Source organism: Zeus faber, assembly GCF_960531495.2.
Source record: "Zeus faber genome assembly, chromosome: 3".
In the NCBI taxonomy this organism is placed as follows: Eukaryota; Metazoa; Chordata; class Actinopteri; order Zeiformes; family Zeidae; genus Zeus; species Zeus faber.
In genome coordinates, this window is record NC_137190.1 from 26423876 (window position 1) to 26446211 (window position 22336).

General features: G+C 43.5%; 1 protein-coding gene across 1 annotated transcript in view; it reads right to left on the minus strand.

Annotated features, from left to right (window-relative positions):
* Positions 1 to 266: 266 nt before the first annotated feature.
* Positions 267 to 22336, minus strand: part of adamts7 (a disintegrin-like and metallopeptidase (reprolysin type) with thrombospondin type 1 motif, 7) — a 103820-nt gene continuing 81750 nt past the window's right edge. Inside the window, exon 24 of the mRNA XM_079997186.1 lies at positions 267 to 3091. Within this exon, the coding sequence (XP_079853312.1) occupies positions 2943 to 3091 (149 nt within the window). The 3' untranslated portion in view covers positions 267 to 2942. The remainder of the gene's footprint in view (positions 3092 to 22336) is intronic.

A 22336-nucleotide genomic window follows, 5' to 3' on the forward strand; every position in this document is an offset into this window, starting at 1 on the left:
CGGATATCTACTTTTGGAAGGACTACAGATAATGAACATTTTCACTTCACTTAAGCAATCTCCATTATTTTTCCACAATAGCTGATTATGATTGATTTAGTTAATTTGAAGCTTGTTGTCAGGTGCTAGACTTTTACTGTACAGACCTTTGGTATTAATATGCGCTACTCACCCGCAGTTTCTCAATCTCTGGGTTGGGGGCCAGATGTGATCCCTGTAATTTCACTGTGGGGCATTGACGGTAATGAGTTATGAGCTCAAACAGATTCAGAATATTTCCTTTATTGGAAGAAGTAGGGCATGGAAACAAACCCCCAAAAAGGATGATGATATTAATAATACAGTCATAAACCTTGTCCTCCAAATGGTCTCCACACAGTCTCTCCAACACATTTACTTTGTTGTCCTTGATATAAGTATGTGGCATGCAGTTTGTCCTTTTGTCCAATGTGATAAAATATTAAAAACAATATGACATGAATTGATCCCTTGAGCCAGTTTGAGCCTTGTCACAGCAAACCCCAGGTTTAGCATTTCCTGTTTTAAACATTTCAAACAGATGAATAAAAAAAAACAATAAAATCGTATGCATTTGCATAGGTTTATACATGTACCGTATAATGCACCCTAAGTTATGTAACTTGCACCCTGCCTTGTTATAGGAACCCTAACATCAATTAAATAAAAAAAAATCATATTTTTTAAGCCCAAACATGAGAAATAATTTGAAAGATTAAATAAAGATATGAGCTCCGGCAAATGTTCATTTGACTAAACAAATACTTCGGATAAATATGAATATTTCACAATAATATTCCTAACAAATTATTATATTTCAAATGACAAATTCCTGAGAAGAATTCCTAATGGATGGAACTTAACACTAGCGAGTAGTAGTTGTGTCCTCAACAGGAAAATCAGAGGAGCTACTGCTTTGGACTGGACGGAGAATCAGGAACATGGCCGTTGCATTTTAGAAACCAGGCTATGAAATTAAACTCGGAACAAGACACATTGGTGAATTTCCTGAGAAAGGTTGCAGAATTTGTCAATAAGTGTTTTGCAATATTGTCACTAAAGAGATGATTTTCTCTCCAGCTTTCTTACTTCGTACAAATGTACAATTAAACGTGTACTGGACTTAAACAATAATGTGGTGTTTTCTATGCTTGAGATGATGTAGTAGTGCATTACTGTTCATGTTGAAAGCTTTGATTCTTATGAGCGAGGGGTTAATTAATGATCTAGTTAGTTAATGATAAGCAGACTCGTTTAGAGGGCTTTGTGCTTTTTGTGTCACTGTCAGATTTCATTCATGTTCTGCTGCTCGCTGTCTCTCACACTAAACACTTGCATGTTAATAAGCCCACGCATTCCCATTGAGAAAAATGGTTTGCTCCCAACGAATACGGTGGATAAACAAAATGCTCTAATTGGAATCTGTCTTTTCGAGATTGCAGTTCTCTCAATGTTTTGAGTGTTTTTCTCATTCAAATTCAGAATAGTTTTTCTCGTTATTTTTCATTTTCAACTCATCCACAGGATTGAAGACAAATAATTACGTCGCCGGGAATTTAGGGTTATTATAGGAAGCTGCAGAAGACGTATTTTGTTCTCCAAAGTGGGTTTGAATTAGTCATCTGAGTGTTTTTCGGGGGCGGTCAGGGCAGATTAAGGTTGCCTTCAGTTCTAAAGATCACACTCTCAGGGCTGAGAGCGCGGAGCACACGTCCAGCACCTTTTTCACAGATAAGGTCCAAAAACCTAAATACGCACTTACAAAATCCCTGCCTTTACCTCTCTCAAATGCTCTTATTCGCATTGAAATGCATAAATTAAAGGGAATTGAAAATGACCAAACGACTGAGAATTCGAATTTGGCAGAAAACAAAAACAATGCAACTAATAAAAACTATGCTGATGTAAAGATCAATTTCATACTTAATTCACAGAGAGGCAATTACTCAATGGGGTATATGACTATTTTGCTGCAATATACGCCAAATAGCATAAAATATTCAGATTTCCTTGAATCATCTGTCCACTTGAATAATGATATTCGACGATACAATATTCAAGTAGATTCGGCTCTGAGCCAGTGTGCCCTCTAGCACCAAGTTGTTTTAGGCAGCAGCACCTTTTAGGCAGAACTACCTTCCCTGCGAAAATACTAGATGGAAATCCACCTCTAAGGAAATGACACAGCTCCCTCATGGAGTCGTGTTAGGAGCTGCAGGCAGTTTCCTTTTCGCATAACACATTTTGTGTCATACATACGGCTTGTACCACAATATTTGTAGAACCACTTTACATCACTACCTGACACAACGCAGCGCCATAGCATGAGAAAGCAAATGTAAATACCTTCTATTTCTTTCTTTGAATGCTGGAAAAAAAAAAGGTCAACTTAAAAAGAACACAAATGACATGGCTGCCTTAAAAATGTGTGGTAATATATATCACTTAAAAAATGAAAGCTACTTTTTCTTCTAACTAATATCCATATTTTTCAAGTTGCCATTTTCACAAGTTGAAGCAAGTGATTATTTACACTGCAGAAGGGAATGATATGACATGGGAAAAGTTAAAATACAAATTCATGGGACACCCTGAAATTACATTTACAACGTTCACCGACAGGAAAAATGGCAGAAATATATTTACAACATAATTTTCCTGCTTTCACACTATGCCACCAAAAGAGAAAGGGAAGGTAAAAGCTCATACGAGCACATCATTGAAAACAATTCATGGCAATTCATGCTTTGCAAAAAGGGAAATTGAATAAATGTACATATCGAGCGAGCGCGGTTAAAATGCACAAATGAAGTTGTTTCACGTGTTGCATTAATGAGTCTGTGCCCGTCATTGGCTGAGAACAACCTCCTCAGATGATCGTGCAGCCGGCGTACCTGCCGGCCATGTCGGGTTCACGTCTCAGCTCAGCGCCGAGTGGTGCGGTCGTTGCCACGGGAACGCCGGCCGCAGGTCTTGCAGCACTGGACTTGCACGGTGGGCAGGCGGCAGCGGCCCAGCCACTGCAGAGTCTGGCAGAAGCGGAACGTCAACCGGTCACGAGGACACATCAGACCTGCAAGAAAGAAAGAAAGAGAGAGAGTTTGAGTTTCAACTAGTCATGCAAATGTGCCACTTCTTCACAGCTAACCATTGGCTTATCAAGGGAAGGTGTCCTTTATTTGGGGTTAATTTGACCATTAGTTTGGGGTAAATAGAACAAAAAAACCCCAAAACATACTTCTATGCACCAAACCAACTTTTGAATTGAAAAACACACAAGTCGTCCCCCACCAGCGAACAGATGACGTCATTAAAACACCACAGTTTGATAAAAACATCCAGACTCTTCATCAGTTTGTGAAAGTTAAAATCAATTAAGACTCTCGTCCTGACAAACGCCACAAACACTTTTCCTAAAATACTTTCCTTTCCTCTCTGTTTGTTTCTTCTCGTAATGTAGATCGCCATCTTTGCTTCCCCTATAAAAAAGTTGCCACAGTCGCCATTTCTCTGCGTTGGTTCTGTAATATTTAACCCCAAAAATAATTGGACCACATTTTTGGACCACTCTTCTTTAAAGAGGTTAAAACTTTCCTTTAAAACACTCAAAAGCTCTAAAAGTCTGTTGCAAGTCTGTTGCACTCTCCATTGGAGAGCCCCCCTCCTTTTCTTGGAGGGTGCTTTGTAAAAGATCCTCCAACATGGCTCCTCCTGTCCTGCCATCTGGAGCCATCCCCTCCAGACAGTGTCCTGTCGCGTTTCTAGTCCTTTCCTGTTTAAAACCACTACACACTCTTTATAAAAACCTTTCCCACTGGCTGTGTGCAAGTCCAGTTTTGTCCTTAGTGCCTTATGCAGTAGTTTCCCAGAGGACCCCTCCAGGTTGGGAGTCAGTCACCTCCCGGAAGGGATCCTCCGCCCCTTCTCTGTACTCCTTCAGCAGGGCCAGTTCCTCCTCCGTAAGTCTCTTTCTCCACCTCTTGAGCACCAGGTGTATGATCCTGGTGGACCTCACCCCCAGCCGCTCCGCCATGGCCTTGCCATCCTGCTGGTCGCTCCCCGCTGCCACCACCACCTGCCTCAGGGTCAGGACCCCTGCCCCTCTCAGGATACGCCTCAGTCCTGGTGTGGCCTCGTCCTGCATGTCCAGGCTGGATCCTCTGATCACCGGTTCCTCTAGGAGCCAGTGGAGGGAATCTGCAGCTTCCCTTTTCCTTTTTTTAAAAACCCTCCAGGCTTCGATAAAAACGGGGTAAGCCCGATGTGTTTAAAAGACTTGTGTCCATTAAAAACCACGAGCTGTCAAATCCCATCTTCCCAGTCCTTTTTAAGATCAAGCCCGCCAAGTCCTTCCAAACATTAAAATGTCCTGTTTAAAACTTTTGTAAAAACTGTAATCTAAAAGTCGTCACTCTGCTTTTAATGTCCACCAACACATTTTCCTTCCTTATCCAGTGGAAGTCCCCCCCCCCTCTCAAAAAAAAGTCCTTTAACTCAGCCTGTATTTTTCTTATTAATAGCTCTGGACTCTATAGGGTCGCTCAGTCCTCCATTGATCTTCAGTACACTCTGTGTCCTGGTTCAAAACCTGGATCATAGCTGTCAGACCTGGGCTGAGGCCGAAAGCCTCCAGAATTTTCCAGAGGTAAAGGTGCTCAACTCGGTCAAAAGCCTTTTCCTGGTCTAACAAAATGAGCCCAGTTTCACTGCCCAAAGAACAAGAGATGTCCAAAATATCCCGAATTAAGGACACATTGTCCAGAATAGACCTACCAGGCACACAGTACGTTTGGTCCTGATGGACTACCAGGTCTATAGCCTCCCTCTGCCTGTTGGCCAGCGCCCTCGATAGGATCTTAGTCCGTGCACAAAAGGGAAGCAGGAAGCCAGTTCTGGATCTCCTGCATGTCTCCTTTCTTTGGTAGGAGAGTGATTACTGCTCTCCTGCAGCTGACTGGCAATAATTTATCTTTTAAACCTTCATTAAAAACCATTAAAGGTCCTCCCGTAACTCCTCCCAGAACTCTTTAGAAAATTCTGCAGGAATCCTGTCGATGCCGGGGGCCTTACCCGCCTTCATGCTCTGCAGGGCCGCGGAAAGATCCTGCAGGGTCAGAGGTTCCTCCAGCCCCGCACTGATGTCTTCTGGGACCCCGGGTAGATTCCCACAAAAGGAGTAAAACAGTTCTTTTTGTTCCCTGTCCTCACTTTCGTACAGTTCTGTGTAAAAGTTGACGGCTTGTCTCCGGATCTCTTCCGGCCTCTTGAGCTCTTGTCCTGCGTCAGATCTCAGGGTGTGAATGAATCTGCTCTGCCCGTTCCTCTTCTCCAGGCTGAAAAAGGACTTAGATAGTGCGTCCATCAGCGCTGCGCTCTGGAAGCGAGAGCGGACCAGCGCCCCCTGAGCCTTAGTGCCTAGTACGTCTGTGAGAGCAGCTCTTTTAGACTTGAGATCCTTAATATGATCTTGATTTCCAGTGGATTCCACTACACTCCAACTCCACAATGTCAGTCTCCAGATCCGTCATAGATCTGGTGATGTCCCGTGTGACATTGAGAGTGTTCTGTTGACAGAGCTGCTTTATCTCCTTCTTCCCATTGTCCCACCACAGTCTTAAGGAATTCAAATCCTGCTTCCTGTTTTTAAAACTTGCCCAGAAAAAAGTAAAAGCATCCTTAAAATTGGAGTCACATAATAGAGTGGTGTTAAAATGCCAATACGCACTTTTAGGCTTTACATTGGCGATAAAAAACACGACAAACAACCAGAGAGTGATCAGTAAAACCAACAGGCATCATTTTACATTCCCTAAAAATGTTAAAATGGTGCTTAAAACAGTAAAACCGGTCCAGTCTAGCCAAAGATAATAAAGCGCCTCTGCAGTGCGCCCAGGTATACTGTCTTCTATCCCCGTTGGTTCTCCTCCACGCGTCTGTTAACTCATTCTCGTTTGAGAGCTGTCTCATTGCGTTCTGTGATGCTCTGTGAGATCATAAAAGATCATTCTCGGTGCAGTTAAAATCTCCTCCTATAAACAAAAATTCCTCAGTGTGAACTTTGCCTAAAACACAATTTAAAAATTGTAGAAAAGTATCTCTGTGTGGTCCTGTGGTGGGAGCGTACATGTTTATAAAAACAAATTTATAGTGTTCAAATGTTGCCCTCACCACCATAAGTCTGCCCTCCTCCCCCTCCTCCACCTCAAAGGATGCTGGGGTAAAGCTCTTAGAAAAGAGAAGAGCCACCCCCCCGCTGGTGGTGCCCACTCCCTCTTCCAGTCAGCCTCATTGACAGTCACTGTGAGTCTCCTGCACCAACATCTCATCCAGCCTCTTCTGGTTCATCGCCTCGTACAGCAGATACCTCTTAGCTGCGTCTCTCGCCCCGTTCACATTCAGCGTGCTGACGTTAAAGTGACTCATCGCAAAGGAAGGAAGAATCAGCCAGAACAGCAGCACTGACTTACACCTCATCATCATCTTCCCCATTGTTCAGCTCCTTCCTGATTTTTTTTTTCATCTTCTTGAGCCTGTCCACTTCGTGGTCAGTAAACCCTCCTCTCCCCTTACCTCCTCATCTGTTGCTGGGCAGCGTTTGCCAACAGCTCCTTGTCTGAGAAGTAGTCCTCCACCTTTATCCCTTTTACGTTCTTAGTTCTGTGTAGGAACGCTTTTATTTTTCCCCACACTGTGACTTTTTTCGCCCTTTTTCTTTTTACGGCTAGAAAAACCTGCCCGTCACTATCTGCAGCAGTCTCCTCCGATTTTATGTGATTTTCTTTTCAGATGAGGAACTCTCAAACGATCCTCCTCATCTCCCATTTCAAAATCACTTCCTTCCAACGCCTCTTCTTCCCCAGCTCTGTTGCCTGCAGTCTTTTCTTTTTGTTCTGCAGCTTTCTTTCCTTCACCTGTCCCCTCCTGTCCCCCCACACTCACCTGCCTGCCTTCCAGACCCTCACCCGTCTCCCCCCGTGTCTCCATGCTCACCAGACTGTGCTGTTGACCTTCACCTTAACCCTCCTGTGGCTCCACATTCACCTGTTTTTCCCCCTTTTTATTTGACCTTCACCTGTCCCCTCCTGTGCTCCCTTGTTCACCTGTTGTTGCTGCTGTTTTCACAGCAGCAACAACTTGACGACTTCATGAAGGAACCAACAAAACACAACAAAAACCAGAGACAAATCAGTCGACCGGTAAATAGGCAGCAAGAGTACAGACATCCCTCTTCAGAGATAACTAGGTACACAGGGATGTGTTGGTTTCTTCACCAGGTTTGAGGCAGCTGTTCACTATAAGGACAGCTCCCTTCGTAGCCTAGACTTCCTCCTTTGTACACTTTACCTCCTTGGAGAGAGAGAGAGAGCGAGAGAGAGAGAGAGAGAGAGAGAGAGAGAGAGAGAGAGAGAGAGAGAGAGAGAGAGAGAGAGGAGAAGAAAAGAAAAAGATCATAGCTGCCAGAGGAAAATCACAGGTTAACAATGAGGGAATCATCCTGGACCGAGCACAGCACCTCCCCAACACCCCATACACTCCTGAAAGTGTCAATTTGCCGGTCAGTTTGTAAAACTTAAACTCCACCCTGAGGCGGGCTGAGAGCAGACCAATCGTCATCTGGGCCGGGTCTACTGACCCCTGACCCCGCACAGCATTCCTTCTGCTTTTCCAAATGGGCAGCTTGGCCCCCCCTGAAACAGTCTTCACCAGGACATGGACAGATTTGTTTGACACAGTGTAAACAGGACCGAAAATAAAGAGTTTAAAGGAGAAGCTCTCACCCAGACCCTGAACCCACCGCTTCAGTAGCCCGAACAGCCCCCGCAGCCGAGGACACAGAACAAACAGGTGCTGCAGCGTCTCCCTCTCAGAGCAGAAGACGCATCCCGCCCCCGTGCTGGAATCCAGGTGTGCCAGATACCTGTTTGTAGCCACCGCCCCATGCACGATCCTCCACTGGAGGTCGCCCACCCGCTTGTCGATGGGGGGCTTGTACAGAGAACAACAGCAGCCAGCAGGGGATGCTCCAGGGCCTAAGAACTGGGTCCACCCCGAAAGCCGCACCCCTGCCAGAGAGCGTAGGTGTGCCACCTTGACGCAGGTATAGTAGGCGGCTTTCTTGCCCACTGCCTCAAACCCCCCCAGCTTGGGGGTGGCAAAGGTCAGGAGGCTGTCCCACTCCTCCTCCCACTGCACAGCCGGAGAGACCGTCAGCGAAGGACACACAAACTCGCCCTCACTGTCCCATTGGTCAATCAGAGCACGGTTGTCAATAAAAGCCCTAAAGGCCACTGGCAGTGAAGCACAGACTTCATCCACCAACCTGTGCAGCAGTCTGGAGGACCTGATGCCAGTTGTCTCCATGAGCTGCTCCACAGACACCTTCAGCAGATGACCCAGCTTGATGCACCCAGCCTTGTGCAAGCTGGAGCGCAGGCTGAGGTGGAATGGAGTCCAGCAGTGGGTTCCCAAACAAAGGCTCCCCAAACAGCCACATCCCAGGGGCAGTCGTGGTGTCACAGTGGAACCTTAAAAACCTGCCATGACTGCAGCACTGACTGGTAGAAAGGAGTCAGCCCTGTCAAGTCCATCCCCACGGTCCGCAGCAGAAACAGCTGCTTGTCATAAGAGAGGCAACCCGCCCGCCTCAGCACCACCTTCGCTGTGGCCAGCCAACGCAGTCCGCAACCGTACAACAGCCTTTGCGCTGTTTGGAGGCGGAACGCTGTGACCTTGGATGCAATGTCAATGAGGCCTTGACCCCCCTCCTGGACCGGTAGGTAGAGGGCTGCAGCTCTAATCCAGTGCTGACCGGACCAGAAGAAGTTGACAATGGCCCGCTGGATCTCTTCTAGCAGGCCTCCGGGTGGATGCAGAATGGTCAGTCGGTGCCATAAGGTCGGGGCGACCAAGTAATTAGCAACCAGCACCCTCCCCCTGTAGGACAACTGGGGTAGCAGCCATTTCCACCTGGACAGTCTGGCACACACCTTCTCCACCACACCAGTTCTGCATCTGGTACTGCTCCGAGCCCAAAAATACCCCCAAAACCTTCATTCCTCTCGTTCCCCACCTCGGGCTCCCTGGTAGCTCAGGAGGGGTCCATCCGCCCCACCCCACCCGCAAGGCCTCGCTCTTCTCCCAGTTTACCTTAGCAGATGAGGCCGTCTGATACATCCCCAAGCAAGCCACCAACCCCCACACGTCATCCTGGTCGGTGACGAAAACATTGACATCGTCTGCATAAGTGGCGATGACCAGATGACCAGATGACCCCCTGTGGCAGCCCCGGTAGGGAGAGCCCACTCACTTTCCTGAACCCAAATGCCTTCAAGGTCAAAAACAAAAAAACATGGTCCACTCGGACGAAGGCCTTCTCCTGGTCAAGGGATAAGGCACCCACATTGATGTTATTGAAATTACACAGAGCGTAGACATTAATGAAACAGAAAGTAGAACCTCCGGCCGCCGCCCTGACCATCTGAGCTCTACCCGCTTCTGTCTCGGTGCTGGCCAGAAACCTGATGTTTAACCCTTTCGAAAGGAGGATCGCGGTCCCCGCACTGAAGTTAGTCCCATGGCTGACAAACAGCTGCCCCCCACACCCCGGGGCCCAGTCCACCTCAATGGCTGCATCACTGTGTGTCTCTTGCAGAAATATCACGTCTAACTTCCTCTGCTGAAATAATTCCGCAACCAGAGCCCTCCTCTGCTGCTGTCTCCCACCATTGATATTTAAAGAGCCAATCCTGAGCTTGTGCATGGGAGTATGTGTGAGAGAGAGAGAGAGAGAGAGCTAGAGAGAGCGAGAGAGAGAGAGCTCAGGGATTACAGAGGCTGTGTAAGCATCAGCCTTCCTGCTCCGTCTCGTGATTTTAACCGTAAATATAAATGCTGTTTGACAGCATCAGAGAATTCCTCTCAGGGGAGGAATTAACCGGTGGAACAGAGGGGAAGGTGGTGACATTTAAGAAGTTCGTTTTTAAAGATGGAAAAATGGAGTGTAACAGGGGTGAAGGTGTGTATGCATTTTCATTGGTGTTAAACTAAGCGATGAAAACAAGAGCGATGTGTGCGACAGCACTTAACCCTGAGAGCAAAGAAACATGTCTCACTCCTCATGGGCTTCCTCTTTGAGAGCAGCAAAGCAATACATAAGATGCGTATTAACAATGGTGCTTCAAAACAGCACATTTGTCAATCAGGCAGATATAAATGGCAGAGCATGTACAGTATATACTTTTTTGTCTAATATTTGCCATGGGTTCAGTGAACATAAATTCAGCAACAGTTGTTCAGCAACAGAAAATCCCTGCTGCGGTATTTCACAGGTTCCAACATAAAGGTTGTGACTCATTCGTCTTTGATGGAAATCTAGGTGTTCAGACCACCAGACCAAAACTATATTTAACCCCTGAGAAGGGACACATTTTGACATTTATGTCAATTGGGGAATAATGATATTGGTGACATAGATGTTGATTATATGAATGACCTGTATTTCCTCGAGAATTTTTGTCTGGCTGTGACATACACTTGGTTTGATACTGTGATAAATGTACGTATTGTAAGTGGCTTTGGACAAAAGCTTTCACTAAAGGACATAATGTGATTTAATAATGTAATTATATCACATATGTTTTAAAATTTAGGCAGACCTGGAGAATTTAATGAGAAACAGTGCATGCATTTGTGCAATTTGAAGATACTTTCCCGAAGCTGTTATATGTGACCCAGCGCAGCAAAACCTAAATTGCTGCGCATTTCTAAAATTGCCAGGAGCAGCAAAATATGTTGAAAAAAGTTCTAGAAGGAAAATTTGATTTTTACAGATTGTGTTCCTTCGTGTTTTTCTCAACATATTTTCAAAACCATGGAGTTAAATTTTCCTGTTAGATTACATGGGGAAACAGTTCATTTACAGAGTCGTTTCCTTTAAAGCGACGAAGATCATTCCTCCATATTCCATGTGATGTGAACTCACAATATGAAACCGGTTTTATAGAGTTCAAACTTTAAATCTTACTACTTTTACACACACACACACACACACACACACACACACACACACACACACACACACACACACACACACACACACACACAGACATTGTGTAGGGGGTGTATACCAACATATAACAACGAAGAAGTAATGCTGACATCACTTCAATAAACAAGACAAGGATGTTTCACTTGTCTTTCACTTATGTTTCATTTGTCTGTGAAAACTTTCATCTCCGTGTTGTTATGGATTAGGAGAACCAGGTGGCGGATCGAAATCATATCACGGACCTCAGTGTAAGCACCGCAGTGTAAGCAGCGTGAACTGGACTTCATTTTCCGCCATGATAGTCAGCTCTCCGACAGCGATGCTGAATCTGATACCTGCGTTATCCTATACTTGGAGAACATTTCAAACAGCGAATTTCAACCTGAATGTGATGATAAAATGGAATATTTTCAAGAACCAACAGGGGAGACTGACGATTCGCCCGTTGTTGTTACAACGGAAGATGACGTGATGAAATCCGTTCAGGTTGGTGATTATGAACAGGTAGCAATGCACAAGATTCTAAAGTTGACCTGCAAATGCAGCCAGGGGCGAAAAGAAAATTAAAAGAGGCCCCAAACAGGCTCTCAGAGTGTAGCTGGGGTAGGGTTGGAGTTAGCCCACATAATAACTCCAAGAATTTTGAAGATATTTGGCATACGTACATTTATATACTGTATATCAAATGACACTCCGAGGCTGACATACAGAGACTCATATTATTGATAGACTACATTTTGTTGTGTTGTCCGCACTTTTAAAGTCCTAAATAATTCCACTTTCATAAAACATGTATATTCTCACTGTTAAATAAAAGCTTTTTTAAAAACAAAAGAGGTTGTCCGTCGATGACGCTGTTCAACATTCCCTCAAAACACAAGAACAATGCCGAGATTGCCCCATTCAGAAAAAAAAGTGGAAAAAAAGCCACCAAATGTACCTAAAGTCTGCGGTTGGTCACATATGCACTACAATCTCAATGAAATTTCCCCCTATGACTTGGCTTGAGAGCTGCGTGAAATACAGCAGTTATGTTTCGAGAGAAAGCGTCTCTGATTATAATGATCAGCGGCAGCAGAACATTCCATTTCCTGGCATCAAAAATCAAAAAAACAAATTTTAAGCTACGCTGCCATAGGCGAAGATAACAATAATCAAATTGTCACCTCTCAGCACAATGCACTTCAGCTAAATGGGTTCATTGGATTTGGTTTTTGTGTCTTTAAATAATGGCTTACAAAGCGCTGGCTTTGGTGATTTCCAACAGCCATCACTGAATCCTGAAAGCTCCCACTGAGACACTGAGGCAAACTTGTGTGACCGCCGACATACAAAAATAAATGTGTCTTTATATGCCCATGTAATCATGAGATACTTACCGAATCACCTCGGGGGAGACAACATGCAGAACATGAACGTGTTGGGTTGCCAGACACAGCAGGGGAGGTTGAACTTATACCATACGTTCTTCTTACATTTTATTAACTAGCATGGTCTAATTGCTGGAACAACAATCAACTTAGGTGCCGAGTAAGGCAACTTCTGGGACCTTTGAAACTTCCACGATGTGTACAGCGTTGCCACTGTATAACTCTCTCACTGTATAACTCTCTCACTGTATAACTCTCTCACTGTATAACTCTCGCTTTACATGTATGATGTGAATGGAGCTTGACGTGGCCTTACCCTCAATTCATACCAAAAGCGTCACGTCACTCGTCAGGTCTCGCAGTTTGTTGATTTGTCAATTAACCCTGAGTCCGTCTACATTCCGTCTACGATGCACTACCAAAAGCAGTATTCGTGACTTTCTACTGAAAGCACAAATTGTGGAATGTAGAATCTGAGGGAGAAGCCAGGGACGGCAGCAGTGGGTCCATCCCATTAACCAGAGGAGGATGCAAGGATATTTTCCCAATGTATAAATGTGAATTTATTGAGCTGTTTCTGTAATAAAGTGTTTTCCGATTATTTTTTGTTATTTGTGGTTTGATTTTTAAATGAGGAAAAATGTGCAATGGATATATTCTTGCACATTTCATAAAACATATTAATAAACTTAAAACCTTATAATAAAATGACAGATTTTTCAGCTACAAAATGTATTGCTTGACAAGTCCGTTTGACTAGAGCCTGCACGTAGTGACTACAAGCAGCAAGGAGACCACGCCCCTTCCACTGTCCTCTGTGTTGCCGACAGGTACAGTATACCAGACCATTAAAGTCTAATTTGTTTTCCTGCTGGGATGATAGTAATTTATTTACATAGAGGTTTAACTTATATTAAAAAAATTTAATGGTGTGTCTTTGTCTTAATTGAACTCAGTAATCCACACTAGATAACACGATCCTCTGATTTACAGTGGTAAGGGGTGACCATTTCACAAATGTGTCAATTATTAATGCTTTTGTCTTTAATTTGATCAATTATGTGATCACATACTCAGTCCAGTATTTTCAAAATGATTTGTTCTCAGACTAGAAATTGTATAGTCAGTTTGATCAAAAAAAGGCAAAAAAGTGTCACAAGTTCTCTTTTCCACCACTCACAGCATTTTTGCTATTTTCAATTACTTTTTCTAAGCTGTTGACGCATAGTTTGACAGTGATGACAAAACCCACCAAATAATACTAAACAGAGGCTTAAAAGTCATTATGATCACACTCTATATTCGTCGTCGTTAATGTTTGTATTTACACTATACATTATTTTCTCTTTTTTTCCATACATCTACAGGTCTACAATCTGTCCTTGAATTGACAATATCTCCAAACCACTAAAATCATGTACTGTGCATAGGCAAACCTAAAGGCCATTCTAGTACATGGTGTTTACTTTGTAAATAATCACAGACACTGTACCATTGTATAATAAACCATATATTAATTATTATTAAGTTATACTAATGATTAGCAGCATACCACTTCTACCTTTTTAGTTAAAAAGGTAGTTAAAAATGAACTAATTATTGAGTGCACTCTTCTGACATTGTTGTTGTGTATTTCTAATGGCCAGACAGCAACTATCAGAAGAGAAACGAAGAAGAAGGAGTATCCAAAAAATGAAATACAAAAGAGGAGTAAGAGAAAGGGTGCGAGCATCGTAACTTGAGGCCAGTACATTAAAGACAGACTGGCATCACCAATAAAGAAAAAAGGGGAGTAAGGTCCAAAAGGCCCTTTGTTAAGAAATTTCTGCTGTTGTTGCTCTCAGTGAAGAATCTCTGAAAACCAAAAGGTTTTTACAGTCACCTAATTGGTCCTAACTGTGCCGCGTAGGATTTTTCAGAAACGTCGCCTGATACTCCACACAAAGGGGCTTGGGCTGAGAAAGAGAAGGACTTGGGACAAAAGAAAAAACCCAATTCATATTCAAACAATTGCCCGTCGATTTCAGGTTTCCTCCCTTAACGCTGCATGAAGCGTTTACGCAGAACGCACTGCTGCTGAGAGCTCCTGTTTCAATGGCATGTTAGGGATCATCTACAGTTTCCAAAGTAAAATAACTATTTGACTTATGAACTTTTAACCAACAGCCAAATTACAAATGTTTAAATAGGAAAGGCTTCATGTTACACTGACTACACAGACTATACATCCATCAATCAGCAACGACATTAAAACCACTGACAGGTGAAGTAAATGACATTGATAATTTTGTTCCAATGGCTCCTGTGAAGGAGTGAGATATATTAGGCAGCAAGTGAACAGTCATTTCTTGAAGTTGATGTGTAGGAAGCAGGAAATGTGGGCAAGAGTAAGGATCTGAGCGACTTTGACAAGGGCCAAATTGTGATGGCTAGACGACTGGGTCAGAGCATCTCCAAAACGGCAGGTCTTGTGGGGTGTTCCTGGTATGCAGTGGATAGTACCTGCCAAGAGTGGTCCTAGGAAGAACAACCAGGAACTGGCGACGGGGTGATGGGGCCCAAGGCTCATTGATGCGCGTGGGGAGCGAAGTCTAGCCCGTCAGGTCCGATCCCACAGAAGAGCTTCTGTAGCACAAATTGCTGAAAAGGTGAATGCTGCTATGATAGAAAGGTGTCAGAACACACAGTGCATCACAGCTTGCTGACACCTGTCCAACACCTACAATGGGCATGTGAGCGTCAGAACTGGACCATAGAGCAATGGAAGAATGTGGCCTGGTCTGATGAATCACGTTTTCTTCTACATCATGTGGATGGCCGGGGTAAGGGTCCGATCCGATCGAGCATCTGTGGGATGTGCTGGAACAACAAGCCCGATCCATGGAGGTCCCACCTCACAACTTACAGGACTTAAAGGATCTGCTGCTAACGTCTTGGTGCCAGATACCACAGGACACCTCCAGAGGTCTTGTGGAGTCCATGCCTCCACGGGTCTGAGCTGTTTTGGCAGCACGAGGAGGAGCTACACAATATTAATGGTTATTAGTGGTGGTTTTAATGTTGTGGCTGATCTGTGTATATCTGAGGGGTTCCCAAACTGGGGTGCAAGGCCCCCTGTGGATCCGCTATGAATTGCAGGTGGTTTGGAGCAAAATTATTATTATTTCAAGTTTTTATGTTGATTATTCCTATATATTTGTGTTTTTTTATTAACTGCAATTGTTTTCCATGTTTTAATATAAAATGGCATGTTAACAGGCTTCTTTGCAAGTTTGCAACAATGCAAAGGAATAGAATGAGGGTGGCTAGTTTATGGTGAAAATGCCATCAAATACATTTGAATTATGGTGTGTTTCTTTTCATAATAATAAATCATAGGATGGCCATAACTCAATGCACTCGCAAACAATTATTTTAATTCTTTGATAGAGCGTTAAATGTTGATTGGACCCCCGAAAGCAATTTGCACAAAATTCTACAATTATAATGAATGCAGCTTAAAATTTGAAATAATTTATTTTAATTTGGTCAGTTTTTATTTCAATGGTTAAAATTTTTATTTGATTGTATTAACGTTGACAAATCGAATTTAACCGCATCTTATTCAGTCAATAAGTCACTGTCTATGAAGAAGAAGCCATATGAAGAAGAGAAGGCAGAAGAAGAAGACTCACAGATAAAGCAGATAAAGCAGATAAAGCATGTAAAGCATTCCGTGGCCGTAGAGGCCCACTTATCATGACTTTCGTCATTGTTCACAAAATGAATCGCTTTGATCTTCAAAACACCAGGTTGCAGGATTTCCAATGTCAGCCGAATCACACAGTCTCCATCAGCGCGGTTGAAAGGTCACAGCTGCAGTTCCATACACACCATTTCCTCTCTCCAGTCCGTCGTCCTCTGCTCCTCCACCCACTCCCTCTGCTGCTATCTTTGAACCAGGCCCTCGCCGAAGCGTCTTCCCACCCGATTCCCCCAGAATACCCGCACTAAAACAGTAAACAATGTGGAGGACAGTGGGACGTGGGACTTCCTGTGTTTTGAGGTTAACTTCCTCAGAAATTCCCTTTACAACGTATGTTTCTTAAAGTAAATAGGGGGAGGTGGTTATGTCACAACGGAATAATCTGTGAATCGGAGGTGTTTTTACATTTGCCTTCGAAAACAACCTTGACTAGAATGGCTAGAGGGTTACGCATTATTTTATTGTTTATTTTTAGGTTCAATATTATTGTTTGTTTATTCAGTTTTAGGTTAATTTTATTTTCTGTTGTCAATTGGTTTATTGTATATTACTATGTTTCAATTTTGAGTTACTTTTGAGGTTTATAGCACATTGCCATTTTTTCTTGTTTATTTATTTATGTTTATTTTGTTGTTAATTTTTTAGGTTTACTGGTTATCGTCCAGTTTTACTTCTTTCTTGTATTGCTTGTTTTTATATGTTTTAGGTTAATTGTCTATTGCCATTTTTCTTACTTATATTTCTTACTTAATTTGGGGTTTATTGCATACTGCTGTTTCTCCCTTTTTGTTATTCTATTACATTGTTATTATTGCCTACTGTTTTTGATGAGAGCTGCTTTAACACTAATTTCACTCCGGGTATGAATAAAGTATCTATCCATCTGTCCTAGGCAATGTCAATTACAAAACCATGAGGCGGGTTTTGGTGGTAGCAATCAGTTGAACAGAAAGTAAAGACCATCTTGAAATTACAGAAAGAATAACCGACACGTTTTAGCCAAAAGGACACAGTGTAAAGGTCTTGTAACGTTGTATAAGTACAACCTTTTCCTATTAGATAGTTACAGCCCAAATCAGCGTGTTAACCTTGCTTAGAGGGTCTACCTTTACAACCGATCTGGTGATGTATGTGTCGATGTATGTGTGTGTGTGTGTGTGTGTGTGTTTGTGTGTGTGTGTTTGCGTGTGCGAGCATGTGCGTGTGTGTGTGTGTGTGTGTGTGTGTGTGTGTGTGTTTGTGTGTGTGTGTGCGTGCGTGTGTGCATGCATGCGTGCGTGCGTGCGTGTATGTGTGTCCAGCATAAGGTAAATAGCAGCTCGTCCTCCCAGAACTCCCTGGCTGTCTGTCAGCAGGTTAGATGTACTCTCCTGCTGGGGTTTTCTCCCCCGACCGCCTTGTTAGTATTCTGATAAGATCCCTAATCCTTTCAACACTCCTGGAGGAGTGGAGTGGACATCAACAGGAAGGGAAGTATCTGGGGAGCGATGGCAAAAGTCAGAAATAGAAATGCGATGGAGGACAGAGACTCCCGAAAGACGAGAAAGAACGACTCATAACGCTTAGTGATGCTTAGTCTTTTCCCTTGATCCAGTTTTGGATTTAGTTTGACTTTGCTTCCAACTCTAAATCAAACAAAGGGGAAAGTCAATAACTGGATAATGATTTCAATATACTACAGTCTAGATCATTCACCATCTTGTCAGCAGTGCTTCCGACCGCAGGACTGTGGGAATCTGGTCGACATCTGAAGTAACCTTCAGCTTGGGAACATGGAACTATGCCCACTTGACCTTTATCCATCTGGCTCTTGTTCTTTTGCTCTGTATTATTTTTCCTCTTTTGAGTCACCCAAAGAAAACAATGTGCATAGGCTGGATGCACATAGAGGAAAATATGCCTTTAAAGCGCGAGGGAGGGACCCCGTATATCTCTTTTCAAGGTTCAAGGTTCAAGAGGTTTATCCGTCACATACATATACACATACTTTCATACATATATGCAGTGAAATGTAATGCACACAATATGTCCTAGGAAAATTTCTTTCTACTAGACCAACTAACTGATTCCTAAAACGTAATACAGTAAGTTGAATACTTATAGAATAAAATAAAAATATATAGAATAAAAAAAAATACAATAAAATAAAATAAAATGGAATAGATAAAGGGAATATGCTTATGTATATGGAATAGGCAATTATGCATATACAGGTATGTGCATTAAAGTGGCATATGAATAAAGTGAGGTAGCGTTTGTGAGATATAAAGCACAGTATATAACAGTACAGCGCAGCAATACGGCATCACCGAACAACCCTGAACAGTGACACAGTATGCAGTACAGTATGCTACATATAGTACAGTAGGTAGTGGAGCCTATGTGTGTGTCTCAGTGAGGAACCCTAGTGAGGTCAGCGTTGACAGTTCTTATGGCTTGCGGGAAAAAACTCAGTCTCAGTCTCTCTGTTCTCGCTGTGTGACTGCGGAGGCGCTTGCCTGACCACAGCAGCTGGAATAGTTCGTTGTTGGGGTGATGAGAATCCTTCATGATCCTGCGGGCTCTGCTACTACACCTCCTGGTGTATAAGTCCTGCAGGGGGGGGAGGGTAGTTCCAGTGGTACGTTCAGCTGAACGCACTACCCTCTGCAGGGCCCGCCTGTCCTGAGCAGTACAGTTCCCAAACCAGGCAGTGATTTTGCCTGTCAGGATGCTCTCCACCGCTCCACAGTAGAAGGACTTGAGGATCCTCACCGAGACCTGGAATTTCCTCGGCTGCCTGAGGTGGTAAAGACGCTGCCTCGGCCCAGAGTGTCTGTTTGTACAGTCCATATTAAGTCCTCTGTGATGTGGACTCCCAGGTACTTGAAGCTGCTCACCCTGTCAACAGAAGTCCCATTAATCAACAAGGGCGTGTGCGTCCTCGATTGTGATCCTCGCCTAAAGTCCACAATCAGCTCCTTAGTTTTGCTGACGTTCAGGTGGAGGCTGTTGTCCTGGCACAAGAGTGACAGGTCAGCCACCTCCTCGCAGTAGGCCTTCTCGTCGCAGTCGGTGATAGGGCCCACAATGGTGTCGTCAGCAAATTTGATGATGGTTTTGGAGCTGGACCTTGCCACACAGTCATGTGTGTACAGGGAGTACAGTAGGGGGCTGAGGACGTTGGCAAGATGATGCTTGGCAGAGGTGGACGGTAAGGTTGCGTCCTCATTCTGACCCGAATGCCGCCTCGTTTACCTCGGTGCTTCCTCCGTGGGCCCGCTCGTGGAGCAGTGGCTCCATTTTTGTTGTTGTTGTTGAGCGTCTTCCCGCGTAGGATATCCGCCGGCCACTCTGCTTCCACGGATAAAAAGTCCCAAAGTTGTTTGTTTCGGGAAGTTTTTATATCCATGAGTGCATCGTGGTCGTAAGAGGTAACTGCCGATGCTTTTTTGACGTACATTATGATAAAAACGGAAAAAAAAAACTAAAATGTGCAGAAGTTGACCGGAGCATTGGCCACCGCAAGGGGCGGCGCCACTATTGCCACTGTGATAGTGGCGCAGTGGCGATAGCAGTAGCGATAGTAGTTTGGTTTTACTTTTTATTTATGAACATTTTTCACATTATAAGAACCGTAAGCAAAAAGCAAATAAGAAAACAAAAAAGACAAGAGAATTGAACGAGTGTGAGGTCATGGGTTGATCAGTAACCCAAGGCAGATTTGCCTAATTCAAATTTAAGTATTGTACGTGGTACATACAGTAATTATGAAATATCTGTCTCAAATAAATACACCATTTTTCTTTTCTTTTTTCTTCCAATTGTTTTTGGAGTCATATCGAGTGGCTAATCTGTTCTAGAAGATGTAGATGTTTAACAAATTGTCAAAGAGGCTTGCAGTGGGAGAGTTTTTCTGAAGCCAGTATTTTGAAATGGCCTTTTTACTTGCTGCCAGCAAGCTATTTAGGAGGTTGGTATCAGCTTTACTTATCCCATCAGAGATATGTCGAAGATAGAGGAATGTGGATGTTGTACTGATTCTAAAACCCTGGGTTTTTGAGATGATGGTTGCTACTTTCTTTTAGTCGGAAGCACCAACCATGATTTCTCTCCATTCCCTCCAGCAGCGTCGCAGAGTGCCAATTTGTAGACTTCTGTTTGGGAGTGATAAAAAATGGAATCATGTTTTTCCAACAGAACAGAACAGTCTTTCGAGGTCTGGGATGTGGTGGAGGATGACTGTGTTTCCCGGGCATTCAGCAACATGTCTTCAGTTATTTCAATGTCCTCTTCTTTTTCCCATTGTTGTTTCATATAGTCTGTAGTGTCCTCATTCAGTGACATCATGCCATGGTGTAACTTGCTAATAATACCTTCATTGTTTCCTGAGTTATAAGTATCAATAAATATATGGATAACAATTGTTGGCTCTCTTGTATTAGACCTTGGATTAAAACTTAAGCTCCCATGTTTTAACAATCTTGCACATGGAAGTAATACCAGAATAGATCCATGGTCTGTATCTCTGGTCTTGGGACACTGCCGTAAAGTCAGGGTTATATGCCGGCCATCTAAGCAGTTTAACCCCTCTTAGGAGTTTAAAACGTTTAACCAACTGTGGTGTGGAGATGATGTGGTTTGAGCAGCCACACCTGTCTTGGGTCTAGGTAATTGGGACCAGGATCAAGGGTGGCTGTATGCCTGTTGCTCGTTAGATTAATCAACATGCAACAGGTAAAACCCAAATCCAAACACACACATACATATAGGGGGAAGCCCTTGTCGTGACATGTTGCCCATCTGCTCATGGCTTCTTCCACTTTGCCCACTCGGTGCAATAAAATTGGTGTTTTCAACCCCAACCCTCAACTGCTATACAATTTCCACCCATACTTTCAATGACAAATTCACCCATTGACTCAGCATCTGTAGTATTTCCTTCTTCTTGCCACCACAGCCAAGCAATGACTGTATTGGTGTGTCTATTAAAGATAACTCCATATTCTTCCATTTGTACGGTGGCCCTGAGAGCTCAACGCATTTCAACTCAAGAAAACACGTGCAAATTACGAAAAAAAACACAAACGCACTAACAGAAAACACAACCGCAAAACCACATTAGGGAAGTGAGCCACACGATTACGGAGGTAAGCCGCATCGGATGCACTGATTTATCTGCAATAAAATATATTAAACAAAATTATTTAGCTCTTTATTTATTTAGAAATATGACTGATGTTGCACAGCATCCAAAAGCGACTTGCCTTCTTTGTCCTTTGTCAGATATAGGTGTTTACAGTCCCGGGTGAGATAACACATCTACACTACACATGTACTGCGGAAGGATGAAAGAATTACCCACAAGGCCTTCCTCCCCTGTGTTACTGCTCATACTATTCTTTTGTTGAGAGGAGAAAAACAACCTGAGGGCTATGGCCGAATTTTCGTAAGGCGCATTATGGACTCCCTACCTAAACAAAATTTTTGAGCTGCTCGAAGCAGACAAAGACAAGAACAAATAAAGGTTCCTGAAAGTGCGCTGTCATACACGTGGTGTCCTTGTTCCATGTGCACAGCCCAAGTTTCAGACTTTGAACAGACCTTCCTGTTAACGATATCATTTACTCCATTTGGAGTTTCAGGGGGATTCGAAAAGCCACGTTAAAAAAGGCTTTGTAGGTGATAAAAAGGGAGTCTGACTAGACTGACTGTTCCCTTTCAAATTCTGACAAAAACATGAACATAAGGCACAGACCAAGGCTGTGTTGAGCGAAGGCCTCCAAGGGGACCTATTATGCTCCTTTTTGCACAAGTTAATATTAGTCTCTTAGGGTTTCTCTTCACGTTTTTGAAGTTTGTTGCTGAAAATACCACTCTTTTAGGTTAAGGCAAATGGTAGGGAGACACCGCGGTTACAAAAAAGAATCAAAAAAAAATATTTACTCCACTTCGTCAGAGGTAGCTTTTCAAACACAAAACCTGATTGGAGCATGATTACTCCAGCTGTCACCGGCAAAAACGGCCGATAATAGCTGATTATCCAGATAGCGGAAAATTGCCACATCTGGGGGAGCCTGAAATGACTTTTGGGGGTTAATGTGTAGGGAGAGTTATTTTCTGGAAGCGTACATGATCTTACACTGGGAGAGGATATCAAGGGAATGAGCATAGACA